We start from the raw sequence: 23,296 nt of genomic DNA on the forward strand, positions 1-23,296 counted from the left end.
AGGTTGTGCTGCCTCCATGTTCGATGAATGAGTGGACAAGTCTATTTCGTAGCTGAGTTACAGCTTCCAAAGTGTCGAGGATGGTTCGTGTAGTCACATCAACAGTAAGTATGTTTTTTTCTGGGATTAAATTGGCCCTATCTGATTTGCCCTGGAGCCAGCCTCTTGAGATAGGCAGTGAGAGCGTGCCTATTGAGGGAACTGATGTTGCCTGTAGCAGCGACGGGGATATAGGCGATTGTGTACGCTTGCTGTGAGGGCGGCTTATTGTAGTTAAGCTCACTCACGCTTAAAGTCCTACGAAGTTTCCTCTGCAACCGGCGATTTGCGGCCTCGGTATATCCACCACTGGATTCCATGTCGTCGACGTCAGAGCAGCTTGATGACCTTAGGAGAGTCACGTTCAGGTGGCCGGGCGCAGCAGACCGACCTGCAGCTTGGCGGCCAGCCCCCAACCTTGGCGGCAGGTGGGTGGAGCGTCCGTCACTGCTTTTGATACCGTATCCACCACGGGGGCGTCGGTACGCAAAAATTTAACTGAAAAAAAAACAGAGCGAAGCAGGTATAGCAGCTGACCTAGAACTCGTCTTCTTCGTCTTCTTTTTTCTGTCCCGAACTTCTTGCGTAGCTTCCACAGCGTTGACTGCTATGCATGGAACGGAGTATAGGTTGAGAGAGAGAGAGAGAAACATTTATTGAAGCATAAAATGGAATTCTCGCGGATCGAGGTCATCTCTTCGTCACGCTGTCTTCTCGTCGAAGGGAAGCCTCTTCAGCACGGGTGGTCCCTCAGTCCAGGGCTCCACTGAGTTTGGTCGCGTCCCTAGCGTGCTTCACCATCCTTCTTTGGACGGCTAGCTCGCAGCTGACGAGCCGGCTCTCCCAATGCTCCGCACTCGGGGGTTTATGATCGCGGAATGCGTCGTTTCGTTCACACTCCCAAGTTATGTGATAGAGTGTGGGCGTAGCCCCGCACCAGGGGCAGGTGTCCCTATACTGCGTTGGGAACATCTTGTTTAATATGAAAAGGTTGGGGAAGGTGTTTGTCTGGAGCCTACGCCAGCCCGTTGCTTCCTCCTTCGTCAGCGCTTTATGGGGCGGTGGGTACTTGAATCTAGTCCCCCTGTAGTGTTGCAGTAATTCCGAATAACTGTCACTGAGGATCCCGGCGTAACTAGCGCGGTACTCCTGCTGCTGCCCAGCTCGGAATCTATTAGCTCGAGCTAGACCGTCCGCCGCCTCGTTACCCCTTATGCCCTCGTGCCCAGGTATCCAGATCAGATTGTGTTTGATTTCCGCCTCCTCCGACGGGTTACTCCCTCTGAGGATCCTAAGGGCAGTTTTGCATATTCTGCCCCTCATATAGTTGCGACAGGTCTCTTTCGAGTCTGTGAGAATATTTAGAGATTTATTCCCCTTATAGCCTTGCATCGCCGCCAGCGCCACGGCGATTTCCTCGGCTTCAGCTACGCTCCATATCTCGGCCGAGACGCACGAGACAAGCTTTTCCTCCTTGTTCATTACTACCGCGATGGCCTTTGCCTCGCTTCCTATTACAGTTATGCTAGCGTCCGTGAAGAGGGGCGTGTTCTCTTCTCTAGCCACTGTCTTTTCTATGTATTCGGCCCTAGCTTTCCTTCTGCCTTCGTGGAGCCTAGGATCCATGTTCTTCGGTATAGGCTTTACGTTAAAGGTTTTCCTAATTCCCGCTGGTACGTACTCGTACCGGTCGACGTCTCCTATTTCGAAGCCCAGCCTACCGATCAGGTTTCGCCCCGTGTAGGTCCCCGTTAGTCTTTTCATTTGCGCCTTCCGCTGTGCTTCCGCCATTTCGACGAAGGTGTTGCTCACCCCTAGTTGCATCAGCTTTTCGTTGGAGGTGTTTCTCGGCAGGTGCAGCGCCATCTTGTAGGCTTTCCTCAGGACGACTTCGATCTCTTCATTGGTCGTTTTAGTCCTCACTTGGTAGGGTAGCGAGTACATGATTCTGCTGACGATCAGGCTGTTGAGGAGCTTGAGAGTGTCGTCTTCTCTCATGCCGTGCCTCTTCTGGGAGACCCTGTTTATCATTCTACTCACGTTCTCGTATAGGTTGAACAAAACTAGGCTAAAACGCCGCCTTGTGGAACGCCACGGCTGGTGTAGTGGTCGGTTGTTTTACCGTCCTCGGTGAATACAAAGAAGCTCCTTCGGGTCAGGTAACTCCGAATCCACCAAAAAGAGCGGCCTCCGATTTCTGCAGGCACGCGCGCATCAAGGATGGCTTCATGAGAACATTAGCATACGCGCCCCTCAAGTCTAAATAAAGCCCTACAGTGAAGTATTTAAAGGATCTATGTTGTTGAGTCGAAGACACAAGGTCAATGACGTTGTCGACCGATGAACGAAAGCCTGTGGTTACCTTTGGATAAACATAGTAAGGTTAAGAAACCAGTGGAGGCGTGTGAGGATCATTCTTTTCATCAACTTGCCAACACAGCTGGCGAGAGCAATATGCCGATGTGATGTTAGTTCAAATAGAGACTTTCTTCACTTTAGGACTGGGACGAGACGGCTATGCTTCCCCTTGGAGGCAACAACCCGGTCCCTCCATCAAATGTTGAGATGATGCAGCAGGACCTCTCATGCTTCATGATCAAGGTAGCGTAGAGCATAGTACGTCATACTGTTGGGTCCGGGCGAATAGGAACGCCTTCAAATGGCTAGAGCAGCCTCCAGTTCTTCCCATGGAGAAAGATTCGTTCATTGATGAATCTTGCATCTTGCAAAGGGACATCGTACAATTCCAGATCATTTAGTAGCACTCTGTCATCTGCAATTGTCTAAAAAAAGTCTTCTTCAACATCTACTTCTCGCATCCTTGGTGGAGAGCCAGTGCCCTAAAAGTGTGGCGTTGCTGAGGAGAGCGAAGGCACTGCAGAGTTGGCCATACGCAAGAGAGTGCTTTTGGGAGTCCAACGAGTTGCAGAATGATTTGTATCGTTCGCTGCCTAATTTGTTATGCGACGACGTATGCTGTCCTAGGTGCGCTTTGCCTGCCTGTGGTCTAGAATCGACTTTGAGCGTCTGTATCTCATCTCGGCGCGCCGATGTACTGCATGACGCCTTTACAATTCAATGTCAAAATACGTGCGAGTTGCTGACCATGAGAAGCAGCTCATAGCAGCATGCATTGCGCCCGCAATCACAAGCTCTGTGCAAAGTGCAAGAGCGCCTTTGCATTCAGTGTTCGCAGAGGCTAAAAATGCGGACCAATCAATTGTTCGAGAGGGCAAGCCGTAGGCTGCAAGTGCGCATGAACCCAAATTCAAAGCATATCTCCTGACACCGGAGATCGGTGCCTCGCGTGCCGGACCCGTTAGTAATGGCACGCCATGTGTTATTGAACACTCCATTTAACGGGGCTTTCGAGCGCCATGTGCAAACGTTTGCTTCAAATGCTGGCCACATTATATGATAGCAGATCCCTCACGCATTACCGTGCCTCTGTCAAAAAAGAAAGCGAGTGAGTTCACCCTCTGCTAGCTATGCTTGCCAAATAACATGAGTCTTTTGTGTGGCGTTAGCTCTGCACTCTCTTAGGTCAAGCACTAGAGACCCACAGACGATCTCCTTGCACTGAGTCGCCCCACTTCGCAAAATTCTTTCGTCAGGCTCCGGTTTGAACCGGAATTCGCGAACTGGCCTTTTCATGCACGTGTATGACCGTGTATGCCCCCGTGCGCGCTGGGCCGATAAGTATGCATTTCATTTTTCACAGATCCCGTTTTGAGCACCAAGCCGTAAGCTTCTTGTCAGGTCGGCATACAGGGCTGTAGGTCGTTAAAGTCTTTTTCCTATAGTATTTTTTCTTTTTTCTTGTCGTTCCATCCCTTTCTTTCACTTGGTTCTTCGGATGGCTGCTTGTTGCTAAAGAAGGTCAAAATTACGTCTCTTTTGGGCAGTGTGCGTGCACGTTTAATACCGTGCACGACACTTATCGCGTGACGCACGCGTGGGTGCCAGGCCTGACCACAGTACCTTATTGTATGAAGCGACCGTGCAAACAAGAGCACACAAGCTCAAGTACGCGCAATGTGGCGTGCGGGGAGCTAATTGCAACACGACTCCCCGCCCCCAACCGTCCACGCCCTCTGAACACACATCAGTACATCGGACTCGATCCCCCCCTGCACGGTTTAATGAGCCTCGAAAAGTAATCCGCTCGCGCGTGCCTCGTCTTACTTTAGGCACTCAGTACAGCGTTTAATACCTTGAAAAGATAATAAGGACGGGGGGTAAATTATATTTGTCGTCCTGAACCACTCGTTCAACTAATCTGGGCGTCGCAGCGCTAACACTGCGTCGCTCTACCCGCCCGCGCCTTTAGCCGGAAGCCCAGTAATCCTCGCTCGCGGACACGGCGAACGAGCCGATGTTTACGAAGCAGCCACTGCGGCGAAGAATCAAACGAAGTTTCAATACCGCAGGCTAAGAACTAAGCAGAAGGTGGGCTGGGCGGCTTGGAACCCAAAGAAAAGACAAACAAGACGAACCTTGTGAAAAATTAATGATCCCCATTGTTCAAAGTGTAAATACAAAGCTAACAGCCAAATATACAACACTGACGCTTGGACGAAGACGACAAAGCTGCTGCAACCTGCCTCAGTAGCTCTACCTGCATCTATAGTTAGTTCCTGGTCATTTTACTGGCCGGAACTGTTCAAAGACAAAATTGCGTATCAAAGACAAAGACAAAATTATGTATCATGTATTCTTGACACATCACTCTCCCTGTAATGACCCCAAGAACGGGGTTGACAGTATCAAGTAAATAAATAAATAAATAAAACGTCGGATGACTCGAAAAAGGTGCCTTCCTAATCGGAGACCGACGGGTGCTGCGCCCGTCGCCACCTCGAAAGACGCCAGAAGGACCCAAGCTGGCACCGACGAGCACTCCACCATGACTTCCCAAAGGGTGACACCGGCTCACAAACGCCGGCTAGTTTGCACAAGCTTGCCTGCCTGCAAGCGGCAAGACATTGGGAATTCTGAGGACGAGTCAGCAATCATCGGGGACGACGAGACGAACGTTTTAGGCCTAGATATGGACGAGGGTGGCTTTTGTAATGTGCCCCATCGTAAAGACACGATAGTGGGCATTCCAGCGTTATTCACTCCAACATCTGAAAGAACTGATTCAAGGCAAGTAAACCCAGTTGTCCTATATATATTCTGAGATTAAAACGATTCTCGGTGGAGTCCCAGTCAGGAGCCATTTCACAACACAGGGACCATTGCTCTTGGATGTAGAGACAGAAGGACAAGCTAACGTCCTTCTAGAGGCCAAGAAAATTGGCGGTATAGCCATATCTGCCGTTTCCCACACAGTTATATGAAAAACATGTATATCGTTAGAGGAGTACCAAAATGGTATTCGCATGAAGAACCGCTCAGGTACCTGAGACTTCAGGTAGTATTCCATGTAAGAATCATCCGTTGGTTCCAAACCTCTTCATCTGGTTGGAAGTCAAGACACACCAACTTTGTGGTTCTCACATATGCTACAAATTCTGAACGCCCGTAGAAAGTTAACCTCGGCTTTAGCAGACATGAGCGTGCCGGCTACGTGGATACACCACCTCGCTGTTTTGAGTGCCGGTGCTTCGGACATGTAGCTAAGTACTGTCGTGGGGAACAGAGATGTAAGTGCCGTGGGGGGTCTCATGAATGTAAGAAAGAAAGAGAAATGGTTAAAATTATACAAAAGAGCACACGAGCGTAGGTAGCTCCTCCGCTCTGCAGTGGGTAGTCCCCTCAGTACAAGAATCTAGTGGCCTTAGCTGCCCTTCTCGCTCGGTTGACCAGGTTGAGCTGGTCTGTCAAGCGGGAGCTGGACAGCGCTGCCTCTTATTGTTGTGTGGTGGGATTTGTCATGGGTGCGAGGTCTGGTGTGCTTGCGCAAGCCCATACCATGTGGCAAAGCGTAGCACATTGGTCGCAGTGGACAAATTTATATGAAAACAGTGCAGGGTACATGCCGTTGTAAAGACTCAAGTGTGGATATGCGTTTGTTTGGAGTTTCCGCCATATTACGGCTTCCTGTCGCGTCAGAGCATTATCAGGCGGTGATAATATTCTTCGTGAAAAGCGAGTATTGTAGGTTGTGCGTGTAGTTTAATGATAGCGGCTCGGGATAGAACTGTTTGGCGGGTCCCTCTCACGGCTTTAGGTATGCATGCGCTCGGGCGTAGGCATGTGCCTGCTGATTGCCGCATAAGGACACATGCCTCGATGTCCACACAATTTGTATATATGGTGGAAGCTGGTGTGCGCTACACAGAATGCGATGTGCGACCCAGGAAATTTTAGCCCTAGAACAATTTCGGCATGCAGCCTGAGAGCCCGTCAGCACTATGACACACTCCCAGTGTGGACTCGTAGGGATGGCGAACGCTAGCGCTAATTCCACTGCCTCCGCAGCGCTCGCTATGGAAACTGATGACGCATTCATTTTGGTCCCGTGATAATCGAATACGCTGGTGACGAATGCGGTGCTTCTTGCGGTGTTGGCCATGTCTAAGTACAAGACATTTGTGTGGTGCTCATACTTCTTCGCGAGCGCCTGCGCGCTCGGTCTTGTCGCCGTCCGAAGTGGAAGTTCGGGTGCACGTTCCTGGGAATCGGTGAGACGTGCGTTGTCCATAAATGGCATACATCATGACTTTAAGACATGTGCAAGTAAATAACATTTCGTACGTGCTAACTGCGGCGGCAACCAACTAACCAGTTACGGACGATGTCCTGCAGCACAGCTGCTCAGCGAAGGATTGTAAGATGTTTGCCTTGGGTCCAAAGGATGCAAGCGAACCATCGAACAAGAAGACGACGTCCACTGCCCCACAACTAGGTGGTTTGAAAACAGAATACGCATCGAATTTTCCACGTCTCAAACTGACAAAAGAAGTTATTGAGCCAACTTGAATGGTCAACGCCGCTGTTCCAAAGGAGTCCGAAAAGCCCACCTCTGCGGCCACATTGACTCGACTTCAAATAACACTTGTAATCAGTCAGCAACAAAACTGCCAGCGTGTGGTATTCGCTGTGGTCACGGTGCTACGCTGTGTACCTCGGGAGGCTTCAAACAAGAAGGTTACTAATGAAGCAGAGTCTCTTACACTCCTCCTTTTGGCATATCAGGCCTTGTTGACGCAGTTATTAAGGATGTGCGAGTGAGTCCCCCGCAGGCGCGGTGATTCTCCGGCGTCTAAGAGCAAGAACTCTCTCCCATTTCAATGCGGCGCTGAACACCTTCTTATTTTTAGGATTGTAGTGGCCCAAACGAAGTCGTCTCGATCCGCCATGGTCTTTTTCGGGCGTTACCTGCAACCTCAGCGTAGCCCAGCTGCCGGCGAAAGGCACCATTTCAACTGCCGAAGCAAAGTTACTTGTGCTAGACCACTTGAGCACAGTGTATTCGAGCCACCTACGAGCAACATAATCGGAAAACGTTGACTACAACTGTGCACAGACGGGTCGGTGTGCACGCAAATAGCTGCGTAGCGGCATTCTCAATACTCTCCCTTGATGTGACATGGACTGGCCGCCTGGATCGTCGCGTAGTTTCGTCTACGACAGTAGAAAGCGCCGCAATTACTGCGGCTTTGCATAAACAGGTCTATTCTGCATTAGATGTCGCGGTGGTGACGAACTCAAAGTCAGCGTTACAATGATTACATTGTGGCCTACCTCGAGAAAAGTCTACAAGGCAATCTCTGTCCCCGATTAAAGATCTAATTAGCAAGGGATATAACGTTAAATTCCAATGGATCCCATCCCACGTAGGAATTGGACGAAACGAAAAAGTTGGCGCTCTTGCACGCCTAGCGCTGACAGGTGCCCCAAAAGTGAGAGCGCCAAATATTTTTCCGAACTCTGAGGATGCAATCCGCAATCACTTTAGAGTGATCCACGAGACTCCACATCAAGCGAGCAAGTCTGTGTGACCCATGGCTTACTCGCGAGGAAGCGACGCGGTTCAACCGCATAAGAACTGACTTCGCGTACACCCCGGCGTGGTTCTTCAAGAATGGGCGATGCACTTCCCGCTATGTGCCTTCTGTGGTTATATCGACGGCATTGAACATTTCATTTGGCTATGCCCGCAGTTCGACAAAGACGGAAAAGCGATTGTCGACAGCTTACAAAAGAGTGGTCTTACGCACAGGACCATTGAATGCGTGGTATTCCCGGGATGGCCCAGTACAATCAGAAAGAGAGTGCAACGACTGCTGACTGCCTTCCTGCAAGACACGGGGCTCATCGGCACCTGGTGACACACCTCTGATCTCAAATGGTAGGCGGCTCAGGCGGAACAATTGCCGGCTATGTATGCCAGACTAACCCCACCTGCGACAACGCCGCCACCACCACCCGCCCCAACAGTGACGCTTGCAAATACGCTGGAATGTGGATGGTAAATGGTGTGCTGTAATGGAGCGGTGTGTTGCCCGCGTAGCAAGATAACGGGAGAACCTTGGTCACTTTTTCGATGGCGGCTTTCGTTTGACACATACATGAATGTTTTAGTTGTTCTTTTTTCTTCACTCTGAACGACAAGACACAGAGTTGGAGACAGCTCACAAAAAACCTGCACTGTGCAAGGTGGGCTGCCCGAGCATCCTTTACCCTGCGTTAGCCAGAAAAGTGCTAACATCTAAAGAAAATTTGGAAGGACGCTTAAGCTTCGCCTTTAAGAGTGGAACGCGATAGCATTCAAAGATCCCTGACTGCTTCTCACGCTTCCTGGCAACTGCAGCTTATGTAAATGTAATGTTTTCCTGGAAACGCTGACGGCGACCGCTATGCACGACGGCGAGCTTTTCTTCTTCTTTTTTTTATGGCTTTGCAAGAAACCGAGCGGGCCGCGCCGCTCCTACTAAGACAGACCTCAAACGGATGCTGGAAAACGTCGCGTTGAAAGGGGTTTGTGTTCGAGCGTCGGCGTAACAGAATTATGTTTTTTTTTTGTATATTCAAATTACAGTCCAAAGCTGTCCCGTCTGTAGGTTGTGTGTAAGTCGTACTTTAGGAGTTTTCTGGTGCATTTCTACTTTGAGAAATTCAACTAGTTCAGTAACGTTTCTGCGCCACGTGGAGGCCCTGGGTCGATCAGTATGCGTAATTCGAGATCATTTTCTCGAGATCGCCGCCACTGGCGCTGGCAGCAGAGTTTCTGCGACACGGGTCCCTTAACGCTTTCCCGTTAAAAATTCATGGGCACCCATGAGGAGTTTTGCCAGCATCAAGTAGATATCTCACCCCAAACGAACGCTGAAGAGAAGGAATACAGCGGAAAATGTCCAATGGTTTCAGTCTTAATAAGCTTGGAATTGTACTAGCCGTTCTCCTGGAGGAAGAAAAAAAAACGACATGTAGTTGTCGCCATTTGTACATGTCTCTGCCATACAGATATCAAAATGTCGGAGCACGTAAGAAAAAAATTGCTGCAAGCAGCCCACGAGCGCCACAAGGTCGTAATAAACAGGGCCTCCACGACAACTGCAATGGTTTATCGTGGAAGCCCTGTTTTACGGCGATATGACACACTTGGAAACAGTGACGCCAGGCTGCAGCGACGAATGACGCAGCAGTACACTGGTGTGCTCTAGCACTTCAGGTCACTATCGCAAAAATAGCCATGTTTCCGCTGTCGGATGACACACAGCAATGTTCCATCACACCATAGCTATACGTCCCGTTTTACTGCGCTTTATTCCAGCCATTAGTTGTCTCAAGTCAGCTTTTTCCTTCGTGACGACATAACGAAATAGTAACTTCGTATTCCAGAGCTACCGACAACATATAAGAACTGTTCCCGTTAGACGCATGCCCTTCACATAGAAACTTCGAAAGACCATGTCACCTTTAAATAGGATGACGGGCGGACCGATTATACTCGTTTTTACTCTCCTTTCTTACCATTGTCACTGCTGCGTGCTCCTTCCCTACTGCGTCGAATCGTTCTCCAGACCTGAAAGCGCACACAAATACTACCCCCATGAAGCCTACAGCCGACGTACTAACCACCATATTGCATTGGTTAACAGCCTTAGCTTCTTAAGGATAATTAAGACAATGCTTCGGAGCTTCATCTTGCAAAAGTCGTCTCCGCCTTCGACAATAGCTTAAGGCACTCGAAGCAAAAAGCGCATGCTGTTGCAAAACACAGCCCATGTAATTCCTTCCATTGAGTCTTTGGAACATTAACTCTCCCGTAATTTGCCTGCACCAACCAGAGATTTCAATTGTTCGGAGAGACAGACTTTCGTAACAGCACACGCTTCTCGAGGACAATGCTATGTTTGGACCACGATCGCCACTGGCCGGCCATATTAGGAGCGGCAGTCTGCAGAAGCCTTTGTTACCGTGCTTCTTTCTGTGCGCAACAGCGTCCACTGACGTAACTCATTTTCGTACGCAGAACGTGGCTACAGCGGACACCGGTCGTTCTGATCGAGCTGCCCTGCGTTGCAACAGCTGCTTGTTTCCGTGAACGATTTCCCGACGCGCGCATAAAATTACGGGGGCACTTAACGGAACTATTTCGCAACCTTTCTCAAGAACTGAATTGTTACACACTTGAAGTTATGAATAGCCCAAGAATGGACGCAGCACATGCAAAAAAGGAAGACAAGCATTATAATAAATATGCGTGCAGTGCAGATGCAATTTATGAAGACGTCCATGACCCAAATATAGCCATATGTCTGCCCCCAATGCCCTCTTTTTCGCTTCATTTTACTTTTCTTCTTCTCTCGCTCTGTTTTTCATTTTATCTTCTGTTTTCTTGTCATGGTGTTGCTGCCACTTGATCTATGCAACAGCGTGTCCCGCGAGCTGTGAGTTGGATGACGCTTTACTCAAACAAGCACTTGAATGCACCGAACGTCACTCGAACACTCTAATATTTCCCCATTGTATGTCGTTGCGTTATTCATAACTTTCTAGTATACTGTCCGTATGCAAAATGTTATCTATGTTAGTAATACCTTTGCCCGCAGTACCTTATTGATCACGATAGTGAGAAGTGTCTCGGTGGGACACAAACGGGACAGAGAAATCACACAACCAGCAGTTTCTTGCGAGTGTTCCTACTGACAATGAACAATAACGCGGCGCCAAGAGCTGCTTGTAAATGTAAAAAATTCACACTCTCAGTCGTTGTTTCATGTAGCTCAATAAAAGCACCATACCATCAAATGGAAACTGGCCACCTATCACCGCCATGCCAAGGAGAAATCGGTCAACTTATTTCACGTCGCGGGCCCAACCATTCAGGCAATGTGCGGTTCAGGTCATGTCACCCTAAGTAATCAGCAAGGACCTGTGCGATTGACAGCTGTTGTCGCCGCCTACGGGCATTCCATGCTTTCTCGAAAATTGCTCCCTTCGTTCTACTCGAGCGTTATGCGCTCCACCTTTGTCTTGGGCTGCCAAAGTTCGTATAGAAACGCTGTGCTGTACCTGGAAGCGTGAGTGCCTTCGGTAATGGCGAGATTTCGACTGCTAACAGTCAAAACCGTTCTGCGACTGCAGGAATCTCATTCCACAAGACTCCAGACAGCTATTGAAGGCAGCCGACTTCATTTTTTAATGTCCATTGGCCCCGTTTTCGTACGCCACAGGTGGTTCTTGCGCAGAGGCTACTCGAGCCCTTGAGTGGAAAAATTGCTGTAGTAACTTCAGCTGGTGATACAACGTCACGACACCCCATGAAAATATTTTTGATAATATTTACGCAAAATATGCTAAGCTTCTACCTTAACGACTGCTTAATACCTCGCTGGATGATCCCTCACTCGCAAACGATTCTCTGGGTGGCCCTGTAATTTGTATTTCCCTCAACAATCAATACCACTGCGGCAATATTTCGAATATTACTGATGCTGAATGAGTTTTATAAATCTAGCCTGGTCTCACATTCTGACTACCGTCACCTACTATTCCCCTGTAGCCACAAATTCTGCCCGACACGGAAATCTTAACTTAAATTAGAGAGGTTATGCTGCCAGGCACCGCTACTAAATTTCGATCTGCGCAGTTCTGGTTTGGTGGGATCTCCTTTGTATATACAGTGCTGCAGTGAGCCGGAAACAACGGACTACTTTCCGCTTGCTTGTAAGAGATTTGCTCGAGGTCGCTATAAGCAACCTTGGCCCCGGCATGAATGTCCCCTTCCTGCTTTCCTTTGGTGCTTCCACGTTCGGGGTACGGTCATTTGAATGGTTGCAATGCTATGAAATGATGTATTCTTGACTCGTATGGTCTACATGTATAAAAATATATTACGATCATTATTATTATTATTATTATTATTGTTGTTGTTGTTGTTGTTGTTGTTGTTGTTGTGCGATAGCAATTATATAGACACTCCAGGCGCATTTCTTCCCTAGTCGTCGCCGACGCCGTGGTGTTCCGTATTAAGTCCAAGTGCCGTATACTGTGTGTACGATTGAAAACGTGCCAGGATGAGCCGACGATAGCGGCTGAATGTCGCGTGTGCAAGAAAGGAAAGCGGGGAAGAAGCGCGCCTTCTTCTGTCGCACGCAAGGCACCCGGAGGGAGCGGAGGGAGGATGGGGGGAGGGCTCTACTCCGGCGGTGGCTGCGTACGGCGCGGCCGCGCAGGCCCCATCTACACTGTAAAAACAGTTGCACTCCTTGGGGTGTACATTTGCCACATAACAATAATCGTCATCTGTCTTGCCCGCATTTCCCTTCTTTAACGCTGGGAGCCAGCTACTTCGAAGTCACGAACTCCATGCGCGTTATCAGCATGACAGAGCATTCTCGACAGGAAAGTAACGAGCGCAGCGTTTTGAAGAAAGGAAATGCGGGCAAGGCGGATGACCATTATTGTTGTGTGGCAAATATACACTCCAAAGTGTGTAAACTTCTTTTAAAGCGTAGAAAGCGATCTGCTATGAGTACAAAGTCTAGGTGCACCAAGGGCTCATAGCTTCGTGGGCGCTATGATTTGGCCGCTTATTTCGCGTTAAAACGAGAGGCAGCACGCAGGTCCATTTTTTCGCTGCTGCTGCCACGCTTCCTCACTCCAGCGTTTTGACAACGAGTTTCTGCGGTCATCGAGTGAGACGTGTTCATCTTTGCTTGTGCGCACGTGCATGTTTGTTAATTTAGTTAGTAAGCGAATGTTTACAACTTTATAAACTGCTATCTTTACTTCGTATAGCTTTTTTCTAATTTGCTATCGCAATTTCGATGCTTCGCCTTTCGAGTGAAACTGCGACTATTTATCTTTTCAATCATTTTTCGATTCACTTCTGTATGATGACCGTTCTGATCATGTATTAACATGCCTTTCCTCAGTACGACAGTTTTTATTTTCGAAACTTCTTGTCATTTTGCGCGAATCGCCCAATTCTTATCTTATCCCCCACATTGAATAGGTGCCACATTTGCAGAGGAAATAACAACTTAAGCTCAAGCGCTCTGCTGTGTCGCTCGCCTTCGTATTCGTTTTCAGTGTGCTGTTATCAGCAATCAACCAATACCAACAATTTTCTACTTCCTCATCGTAAGATATTCATCACGTGTTCAGGAATTAATTCCTGTTATAGGCCTTTCTAAATCACACCGGAGTGATTCAACGGTATAGTGGTGTTGTTTTGCTGAGCGCAATTTCGTGTGCTTGACTGCCGACCATGGTGGCCAAGTTCTTGCACATGACATACAAAAATGCCTCTTTAGAGAGTCTCATGATGGTTAACGGAATCCATATGGGAAACGTTATATTGATGCTAGGTGCAATGCATATTTATTTTCATTCGCTTGAAAAGCACCATTCTTTCGCCATCCTACAAGCAACCGTAAACCCCCAAACTCCAGAAACTTACGAAGGTTTCTATGTTCTATCTTCTTCGTTTCGCACGAAACTGCCCGGTCATGCAGGTGCACGAGCGCGAAGACGACCTGGGACGAACCACGCACCCCGATAGCCGCTCGACGGGCAACGCGGGCGGCAGGCTCGGCTGCGGAGTCATCGGCATCGCTCCCTACTGACGGCAGGAGGAGCTCCACCCGCGCCGCTGCACGGAGCCTCGCCAGACTCGCGCCTGCGAGGCGTTCTTTCGTCGAAAGACAAATTTTTCTTCACCTTACTTTGTTTAATAAAGACACAATAATTAAAAGGAAGCATCAAACCCAAACCGACGACGACGACGTGAACATGTAACCGCGCATGCGCAGGAATGTGTCGCGCGTGCGCACCGAGCACCTCCAACGTCCTACGCGATAATCGATAGATGTTCACAAGAATTACAACGGCCTTACTTCAGACCTTCAGAAAGTATCGATCCCACCGTGTACAATGAAATAACCAGACAAGTACACTTACCGCTCGTGATGTGACTAAAAACAGGTGACAAAAACAAATACTACGTTCCTAGGCACACTGAGGATCATGTTCGTCTTTGAAAAGATTCGAGATCGTTCTACGCACAGCCATGCCGTGAAAACCCATCGACAGCGACGAATTTATTATAGATTTGTCCGGTCGCACGCACGGGCAACCAGCGCTGAACCATCACGCGACAACAGCAGCACCCTAGCACGCAACCTAGCAAGCGGACGAAACAGTTTACAGTATAAGTAGCACGTGCTGCGATTTCGCTTTAGCGAGCTCCCCGCTCATCATTAGGCACATAAATCTAGCTTATGATCTGGCTCGACATCGGCGCACTAGGACGTATACGTAAGTGCAGAAGCGTAACTCGCCACGGGCATGGCTGTGGACCATGCTTAGCGGGGCGCGCCGCGCTAAAGCAAGCGCTGATACAGGCGTGTCTGTTATCATACCAAACGTCGTGTCATTTACGGGGCATCCTTATTGGACGGTGTCAGCATATTGCAGTAGCACACTCAGGCTGCCCTAGCGCCTCCTTCTCAGCGCTGGTTCCACTACGCAGACCTGTCTTTTATTGCGAGAGCAATTATATGAACCCTCCAGGCGCATTTTTGCCGTCGGCGTCGATTTAGGCGTCGGCATGAAGTCCAAGAGCGATAACACCGTCGCCGCACGCCATATGCTGTATGTGCAAGTGAAAGCGCGCGAGGGGAGCTGACGATCGCGGCTCAATCTGGGAGGAAAGCTGAGATGAAATGCGCCGTCTTCCGTCGCGCGAGGATGGGAAGGAGGGAGGGGGGGGGGCGGTGTTGTTCTCTGGTAGCAACTGCGCATTTCGCGACCGCACGCACGAGGAACCGACGATCGCGTCTCAATCTCGCGCACGCAAGGGGGAACGTGGGGAAAGCAGCGCGGGAGAAACGGGGGGCGGCTTTCTACACCGGTACCAACTGAGCACTTTGCGAGGTCGCGCGTCCTCTATTTTCCATGCCATCTGCAGTCCACTCATACCTTTGTGCGTGCTGTGTTCTCGCCGCTCAGTCTGCATTGAAGCGATATACAGAATAAGGGTCACTTCGCTCACTGCTACTGCCACGCTCCCTCGCGCCAGCGTTTCGACAGCGAGTGTCCGTGATCATCGGGTGTGATGTTTTCATGTTTTCATGTGCGCGCTGACACCATGCTAGTCAATTTAGTTCATAAGCGAACGTTTCCAAGTTAATCCTTCCTTATTATGAATGAATGAATGAATGAATGAATGCTTTATTTACACAATACATTGTCTGGGATGTAGGGGCTAAAGGCAGATGAAACTGCCTGACAAAGGCCCCCTACCCGTACATTGCTCAGGGGGTATAACATCATGAAAACACAGTGCAACAAAGAAACAAGAAAAAGAACAAAATATATGCAGCAAGCAATCAAGTGTACAAAGAAGTAAGATTGTTACACTTTATGCATAATATATCGTCAGTAATGCGCGAGAACATGGAAATATTTAAACGAGCAAATAATACTGATCAGTGTTACAAAACATTATATAGCAAATAGGAGAAAGAATGTAAGAAAGAACGATTAAAATAAAAAGAAACGTTATCGAGACCGCAAGGACAGTTAAGTACCATTAGGAACTTAGCAAAAGATAATTCGTAACCTTTTTCTTCAGACTGTGAGCAGATCTGCCTTCCTGAATCATAGTAGCGATTTCTGGATTATTATTTATGAAATGAGGTACTAGGTAGGGGCTAGTGTCTGGGTACCATATTTGGTTCTAAACATAGGTGTTCTAAGTCTGTTACGCCTAAGGTGATATTGTGAGTTGTCGGATGACAAAACGTGGACAGGGTATTAGGGTTATGCAGAATTTCACTATGTGTATACATAGCAAACCTTAGTTGGAATAGATTATCCATAGTGAGTATGTTAAGTTTGGAAAAGTATAGTGCATTGTGGGCACTACGTTGAAGGTTTCCTATGCAACGCACAGCTCTTTTTTGTAGGATTATTAACCTATCTAAATTTATCTTAGAAGTTGTACCCCAAATTTGTAGACAATAATATATATGTGAATGAACAAGGGCATAGCATAGCTGTGTTTTTAACCATTTTGGCATCAATGTTTTGGTATTATACAATAAAGAAATTGACCTGCACATATTTGCATGTACCTTGTTTACATGTGCTGTCCAGCTCCAGTTTCCTTCAAAGACGACACCTAGAAACTTATAAGCAGAAACCCGTTCGATAGCCAAATTTTAAATCTAATACATGTACTGTAGTCATCAGGCTTATTACGGCTTTTGAAAATAATATACTTAGTTTTTTTTTACATTTATTTGAAGTTGATTACAATGCAACTAGTTTGACAGATTAGTTAACCATCTATTAGCTGCCTTTTCAAGTTCAAATAAGTGTTTACCTGTAAAAAAAATACTTGTGTCGTCTGCATAGAGAACTATGTCAGGAGTTCGCGGTATGTTCACAAGATCATTTATATAAAGAATAAAGAATAATGGTCCAAGAACAGAGCCTTGCGGTACGCCATATTTTATCGGCTGTAATTGGTAACGGTAACCATTTAGGCTAGTAAATTGCACCCTGTCGGATAGATAACTGCGTATCAGGTTTAATACAAAACCTCTAACATCGTAGTGTGGGAGTTTGTGAAACAAAATGGGATGCTTAATAGAATCGAACGCCTTTTTAAAGTCTAGAAATAATCCAAAAATGTATTGCTTATTATCAATATTATTAACTAATTTTTCTTTAATATCTAAGAGCGCCGTTTCGGTTGATTTCTTTCACGGAAGCCAAATTGCTGGTTGGAAAACATTTCGTGGTTGGCAATAAACTTCATTAATCGTGATTTTAATGTATATTCTAACACTTTAGAAAATAAAGGTAGCACAGATATAGGCCGACAGTTATTCAAGTCATTATAACAGCCACCTTTGTGAATGACTACTACTCTGGCTACCTTCATGCCTTCAGGAAAAGTACCTGTAGCGAAAGCCTGATTGCAGATGTGCTGAAGTGGGCCACATAGTAATTCAGCAAATGTTTATTTCTGTCAGCCTTTATATCATCATAGCCAGCGGCAGTATTCTTTTTTAACGATTTCAGGTATGTAACTATTTCTAATTCACTACATGGGGTAAGGAAAATAGATTGCGAGCAGGAAGAAGAAATGTATTGTTCCCAGTCATTTGTTGTATTATTTGTCTGACCTGCTGCACAGGAAATGATTATTGAATTTGTCCGCTAGGTCGGCTTCAGTCAACTCAACGCCGTCAGTGGTTAGTGTCGTATGAAGGCTAGCCTTTGTTTTCCCTATGAGCAGACGTGCCAAGTTCCAAGCTTTTCAGGGATTGCAGCAGACCCCAGCAAATCTTGCCTGATAATATTGACTACGACCTCTCCTCAAATCTGAGTTTAATTCGTTGCGAACTTTATTGTATTCATGTAATAAAGATACGTCTCTTAGTTTAATGAAGTTATGGTATAGTTTATCTCGTTCTCCAATTCTATTGTAAAGATCTCTGTTAATCCATGGTATCCTGGACTTGCTGTGCCTTTTATAGTATTTCAGTGGGAAGGCAGCATCATAGCAGTTCTTTACATCTTGTAGGAACAAATCATATGATACGTTAGGGTTTTGGTAACTGTACACATCACTCCAGTCGACACTTTCAATACTAGCATGAAGTGTCGGCAAGGTATTGGTATTAAAGGAGCGATATGCAACAGGAGCATCGTTAACATCATTTTTTTTCTTTCTTTATCGCAGGGAAGAAATAAAACACTGTCGGGCCCTTGGCCCTCTCTGCAGCGCGCACGGGGGAAGCCTTTGAATCGCGCGCCACAACGGCACTCGTCGCATGGAGCATGCGCATCGATCGCGGTAGCGTGAGAACTCGCGCGGGGACTGCCGGGAAGGCGGCTGCCCGATAACAAGGCAGCGGAGACGGCACTCGGGGCTTTTTGCGGGGCGCGGGCTCGGGGAGACGCTGGTGGGGCGTGGCCCGTCTAGGTTTCTTTTACCGAGCGTGCTGCAGAGCAGGGGGAAAAGCGTCTTTGCATTGTGTCTGCATGAAAGAGTGTTGTTGTTCTTGTTGTTCGCTTTTGGGACTGTCTGCGCGCCTGGTTCGGTGCTTCCTTGCTTTCTGCGCTTTAAGCATTCGGTTATCGCCCGAAAGATTGTGTTGGTTGATGGTTGGTAGCGGCCGTTCTTTCGTCGCTCCCTTTCGCTTGTATATTTTGTTGCCTCGCTGTTTTGCTGCTTGCCTCTTTGCTTTTGCTGCTTTTTGCTGCTTTGCTTCTTTGCTGCCTGCTTCCTTGCCTTGTTGTTTTCTGCTATTGGCCGCGAGGCTGCGGTAATTTTGAGTGTTACATTCTATCGTAAATTAAAGCGGTTTTTGTTCCTTGCGCCTTTGGTCCTTTGTCGTGCTGGTCGCGGCTCGCGGACCCCCTGAGCGAAGGCTGAGGGGTCTTCATCTGGCGCCCAACGTGGTTTTCTTCTTTCTCGTTGTTTTTCTGTTTGTTCTGGAGTACGCTTCCGCACCGCAGGGACCACGAGCACGGGAACGAGGGAACCGCCCCCATCTCGAGGCAGCTGGAACTCGCCCCCTAGGCCTACTTGTTTCGCTCCAACATCGGGTCCCACAGCTCCTGCATCTGTACCCAACCCCTCTGACCGGCGTAAGCTCACTGAACGTTTATTCGACCTCCCGCTTTCCTTGCGCCCCGCTATTCCGCACCATCCTGCTTCCGCAGAACCGCTTGACCATTCCGTCGGACCGCTTTGCTCGCCCAATTTGAACACCAAAGATGCACCGCCGGCATTTTAATGCACCTACGTTCCGGTAAAGTCAAGAAGAGCGCGGTTGAAAATCATCCTCGCAAACCCATTACTACAATGCCTGATAAGAAGGACCAGGGTGCGCCCGCACAAGATATGTGCAACATTATTGCCCAGCTGACCGCGCTGCTCGAGCATCAGACAAACATAACTCCAGCAGCCAGTTTCCATTTGCAGCTCGCTGTGCCCACATATGAAGGGCACACAGATACGAAATCGGTGGCGGACTTCCTTCAGGAAATGGAAGATTACCGCAATGCGCAAGCCATTACGGATGACGTTCTTCTTCAGCGCGTTTTGCCCGTCGCCCTGACTGGGTCCGCCGCCCGCTGGCGTCGTCGCCAGTCATTCCAAAGTTGGGCGCACTTTGAGCAGCTACTGCGAGCAGAATTCCTCCCCCCCGACTACGTCGTCCGCATGAAAGACGAGCTTCGCGCCCGTAGTCAGGCGGAGGAGGAAAGCCTCCTAGAATACATACGGTCCTTTCAGGAGCTTTACGAGCGCGCAGATCCTTCAGCACCCGAAACAGAAAGAGTCACCCGGGCAATCCGGCAAGCTCACCCACGCTTCCAGGCTTATCTAAGGGGCCGCACCTTCTCTTCGCTTGACGATCTCGCTAAAGCGGCGTCCGATATTCAGGCGGCGATGTTGGCAGAGCTAACTTACCAGCCTCCACCCCCGCCTCAAGCCTCCCTCGAGCCGTCTTGCGCGTGGCACGGTTCTCAGATTGCAAGCCCGGGGAATATGGTACCGCCTCCAAGGGCGCTGGACCCATTCACTCACCGCACCTTTGCCACCCAGGTACCTTTCCGGCCTCCGGTCGTGGAACCTGCCACAACGTTGCGAGGCACTCGGGGCCGCAGCAGGCCTGTAGTGGCTGCCGCCCAATCAGGCGCAGCAGATACACGCAGGAGCATTCCAGTCTGCTTCCAGTGTGGAGGACGAGGCCACTACAGGAGCCAGTGCCCGAGCCCCCCTGGCTCCCGCCAGCAGGGAAACGACTAGGGCCGGCGGTGGTGAGCAGCTCCCAGTCGCCGGCCAACGACCTACCGCGCCCCGACGGCCCCTCGGCACATGCAGACTACGCGGCCGTCAAGCACCAAGCGGGGGCAGGCGTTTCCGAGACTACGAAAAGCCGGGTGTTTTGGTCGTCTCACCATCCTGCTGCCACGGCGTTGAGCCGCGGACAACCTCGGCAGCGGGGAGGAGGAAAGAAACGGCTCCTCACACTCGAATCACCACCGGCATCAACGGTAGTAGGTGTACCGGAAACGTGTCGCCCCCCCAGATCAAAGGCCCAGGATCTTGGACAAATGGTGAGGGCTTTGCCGTCCACGTTCAGTCTTCTTGACGCCCAGATTGAGAAAACACCATTGGTGGTGTTCAGAATGGCCGGAATGGAAGTACCTGCTATTTTAGACACCGGCTCTGCTGTTTCCGTTTTCGGCGATCGTGTCAAAAGCGCCTGCGAGACGAAACGTCTACAGTTACGAAGGGTAAACACGACCCTTCGCATGGCATCCGCTCACGTTGCGTCCGCTACGTCAGCAGCCCGGTTAACGGTTACCGTGAATGACAAAAAATTCCGGCAACGCTTCCTACACCTTCCAGGACTTTCTTGTCCGGTGATTTTGGGCCGTAACTTCATAGCCAAAGCAGGAATCGTTCTCGATCTCTCTAAAGGCACCTACCAATACGGCATGCATGCACATCCACTCGAGCTCATGACTAAGCCAAGAGACCCACAGTCAAATCAGTTTACCGCCAATATCTCTGCGGTCTCCGAGACTGGTAGTGGTATCCTCACTGTTCTGAAGTCTTTCACAGGATCTCCGGCGGAGAAGACAAAAATCGAGACAGCGCTTAAACCATTTGCCGAAATGTTCACGGAAGCTCCTGGCAGCGTTAAAGTGCTGACACATAGGATAGACACCGGATGCGCCCGCCCAATTCGTTTCAACCCGCGGCCCCTGAGCATCCACAAGCGAGCACTTCTTGATAGTGCGCTAGACGAAATGATCGCTACCGGTGCAGTAAGACCGTCTAAGAGCCCTTGGGCGTTCCCGGTTGTACTAGCACCTAAGAAAGATGGCACGGCGCGGTTGTGTGTCGACTACCGTCGGTTGAACGCTGTCACAGTTCGAGACTCGTACCCCTTCCCATCAATCGATTCAGTGATGTATTCACTTGGGTCCGCTAAGTTCTTTACTACTTTAGACTGCAGCAGGGGCTTCCTGCAAATTCCGATCGCCCCCTGTGATATTGCAAAGACTGCATTCACTTGCCATCGCGGACTGTTCGAATTCGTCCGATTGCCTTTTGGTTTGTGCAATTCACCGGCAACCTTTCAGCGTGTAATAGATATTGTGCTTCAAGACGCCAAATTCAATTATGCGATGGCTTACATGGATGACGTGGTAGTGTTCTCGAGTACCCTGGAGGAGCATCTCCTGCACCTAACCACCGTTTTACAACGCATGCAGGCCGCAGGCATCACCATTAACCCCCGGAAGGTTCAACTGGTTTCGACCAGAGTAAACCTCCTAGGTTTCATTGTCGAGCAAGGCACATTCCGGCCTGACTAGGAGAAACTCCGGGCCATACTGCAGCTTCCACCACCAACAGACGTCAAGAGCCTGCAGCGGTATTTGGGCATGGTGGGCTTCTACCGCCACTTTATCCCCAACTGCGCTGACCTGGCAAGACCCCTCCACCAGCTCCTACGGAAAGGTGCCAGTCGGCAGTGGACTGACGTGGAGCAGGGATCATTTCGGGCTCTGTCGTCGGCTATCGCCGATACCGCACGTCTGCTGCTTCCCGACCTCAACCTGCCCTTCACCGTGCAGACTGATGCAAGTGAGTATGGCATCGGCGCAGTCTTGCTTCAGAAGCACCAAGGAAAGCTTCACCCTCTGGCTTTTGCAAGTCGCACTCTCACAGGAGCAGAGCGGAACTATACCGTAACAGAGAAAGAGTGCCTAGAAATTGTATTTGCACTAAAGAAATTTGACATGTATCTGGATGGGGCTGACTTTACTATTCAGACTGACCACCAGGCCCTGACGTGGCTGTCAAAGCTACAAAACCCAGCCGGCCGTTTAGCCCGTTGGGCCCTCTCTCTGCAGAAGTATAATTACAGAGTAGAATACAGGAAAGGCACCTTCAACAAGGTAGCTGACGCCCTGTCCCGAGCACCACTCTCCGGGGATGGCGAGCCGGCACCCGAAGTCCTGGCTGTGGCAGTGCCTGTGGACGCCTGGGGGACACTGATCTCCCGCCAGCAGCTACTCGACGCCCAGCTAAGCGACGACCAGTGCAACTTGATACGCAAGGCACTGGACGGCGCCAACCCTGCCGGTAGCGGCAACTACGACAGCTACATGCAAGCAGACGATGGCCTGCTCTTGCGGTATATACCTGCTGCCGATACGGATTGCGGTGAGTCCCCATTCCGCGTCGTTGTGCCTAGGAAGCTGCGCAAGCCTTTTCTAGAGTACTTTCATGACACCCGGCTCGCCGGTCATAGCGACGGCAAGAAAACATTCGAAAAGTTGTGTCGCGTCGCGACAAGGCCGCACATGAGAAAGGATGTCTTCAGATACGTTCGCACATGTCCTACCTGCCAGACCGTGAAACCGAGGGGAGGGAAGCCACCGGGCTTCATGCAACCAGTTGAGAGTCGATACCCATGGGAAATTGTGGCATGTGATGTTATGGGCCCATACCCCAGGTCAGCTAAAGGGAATCGATACTTGTTAGTGGTTACTGACCATTTCTCCAAATGGGTAGAGCTGTACCCGCTACGCAAGCTGGATTCTAAGATAATCTGGGATAGGTTGTTGGAAGCATTCACCCGTTTCGGTTTTCCAGCGCAGCTTATCACGGACAATGCCACGTATTTCACAGGCAGGATATTCGTGGACACTTGCAAGGCTCTTGGCGTGCAGCACAAAAGGACGACACCATACCACCCTCAAGCCAACATCACGGAGCGTGTCAACAGAAACCTTAAGACAATGCTGGTGGCTT

The 23,296-nt window shown here is 49.3% G+C and overlaps 2 protein-coding genes across 3 annotated transcripts in view; both read left to right on the top strand.

The window, feature by feature from the left end:
• LOC135902297 (superoxide dismutase [Cu-Zn]-like) overlaps positions 1-14,194 on the top strand; it is a 43,564-nt gene extending 29,370 nt beyond the window's left edge. For both annotated transcript variants that reach the window (XM_065432262.1, XM_065432261.2), the window contains one exon: positions 13,956-14,194. In XM_065432262.1, coding sequence (XP_065288334.1) covers positions 13,956-14,066 — 111 coding nt within the window. In that variant the 3' untranslated portion in view covers positions 14,067-14,194. The remainder of the gene's footprint in view (positions 1-13,955) is intronic.
• A 156-nt stretch (positions 14,195-14,350) lies between these two features.
• LOC139060213 (uncharacterized) lies at positions 14,351-20,290 on the top strand. The gene has a single exon (XM_070539214.1). The coding sequence runs from the start codon at positions 19,256-19,258 to the stop codon at positions 20,270-20,272; it is 1,017 nt and encodes a 338-aa protein (XP_070395315.1). The 5' UTR covers positions 14,351-19,255; the 3' UTR covers positions 20,273-20,290.
• The last annotated feature ends 3,006 nt before the right edge of the window (positions 20,291-23,296 follow it).

This window comes from Dermacentor albipictus, chromosome 5 (assembly GCF_038994185.2).
Source record: "Dermacentor albipictus isolate Rhodes 1998 colony chromosome 5, USDA_Dalb.pri_finalv2, whole genome shotgun sequence".
NCBI lineage: Eukaryota > Metazoa > Arthropoda > Arachnida > Ixodida > Ixodidae > Dermacentor > Dermacentor albipictus.

What these genes read in the sequence shown, in the direction of transcription:
- LOC139060213 (XM_070539214.1), top strand. Translation starts at nt 19,256, where the DNA reads ATGCACCTACGTTCCGGTAAAGTCAAGAAGAGCGCGGTTGAAAATCAT.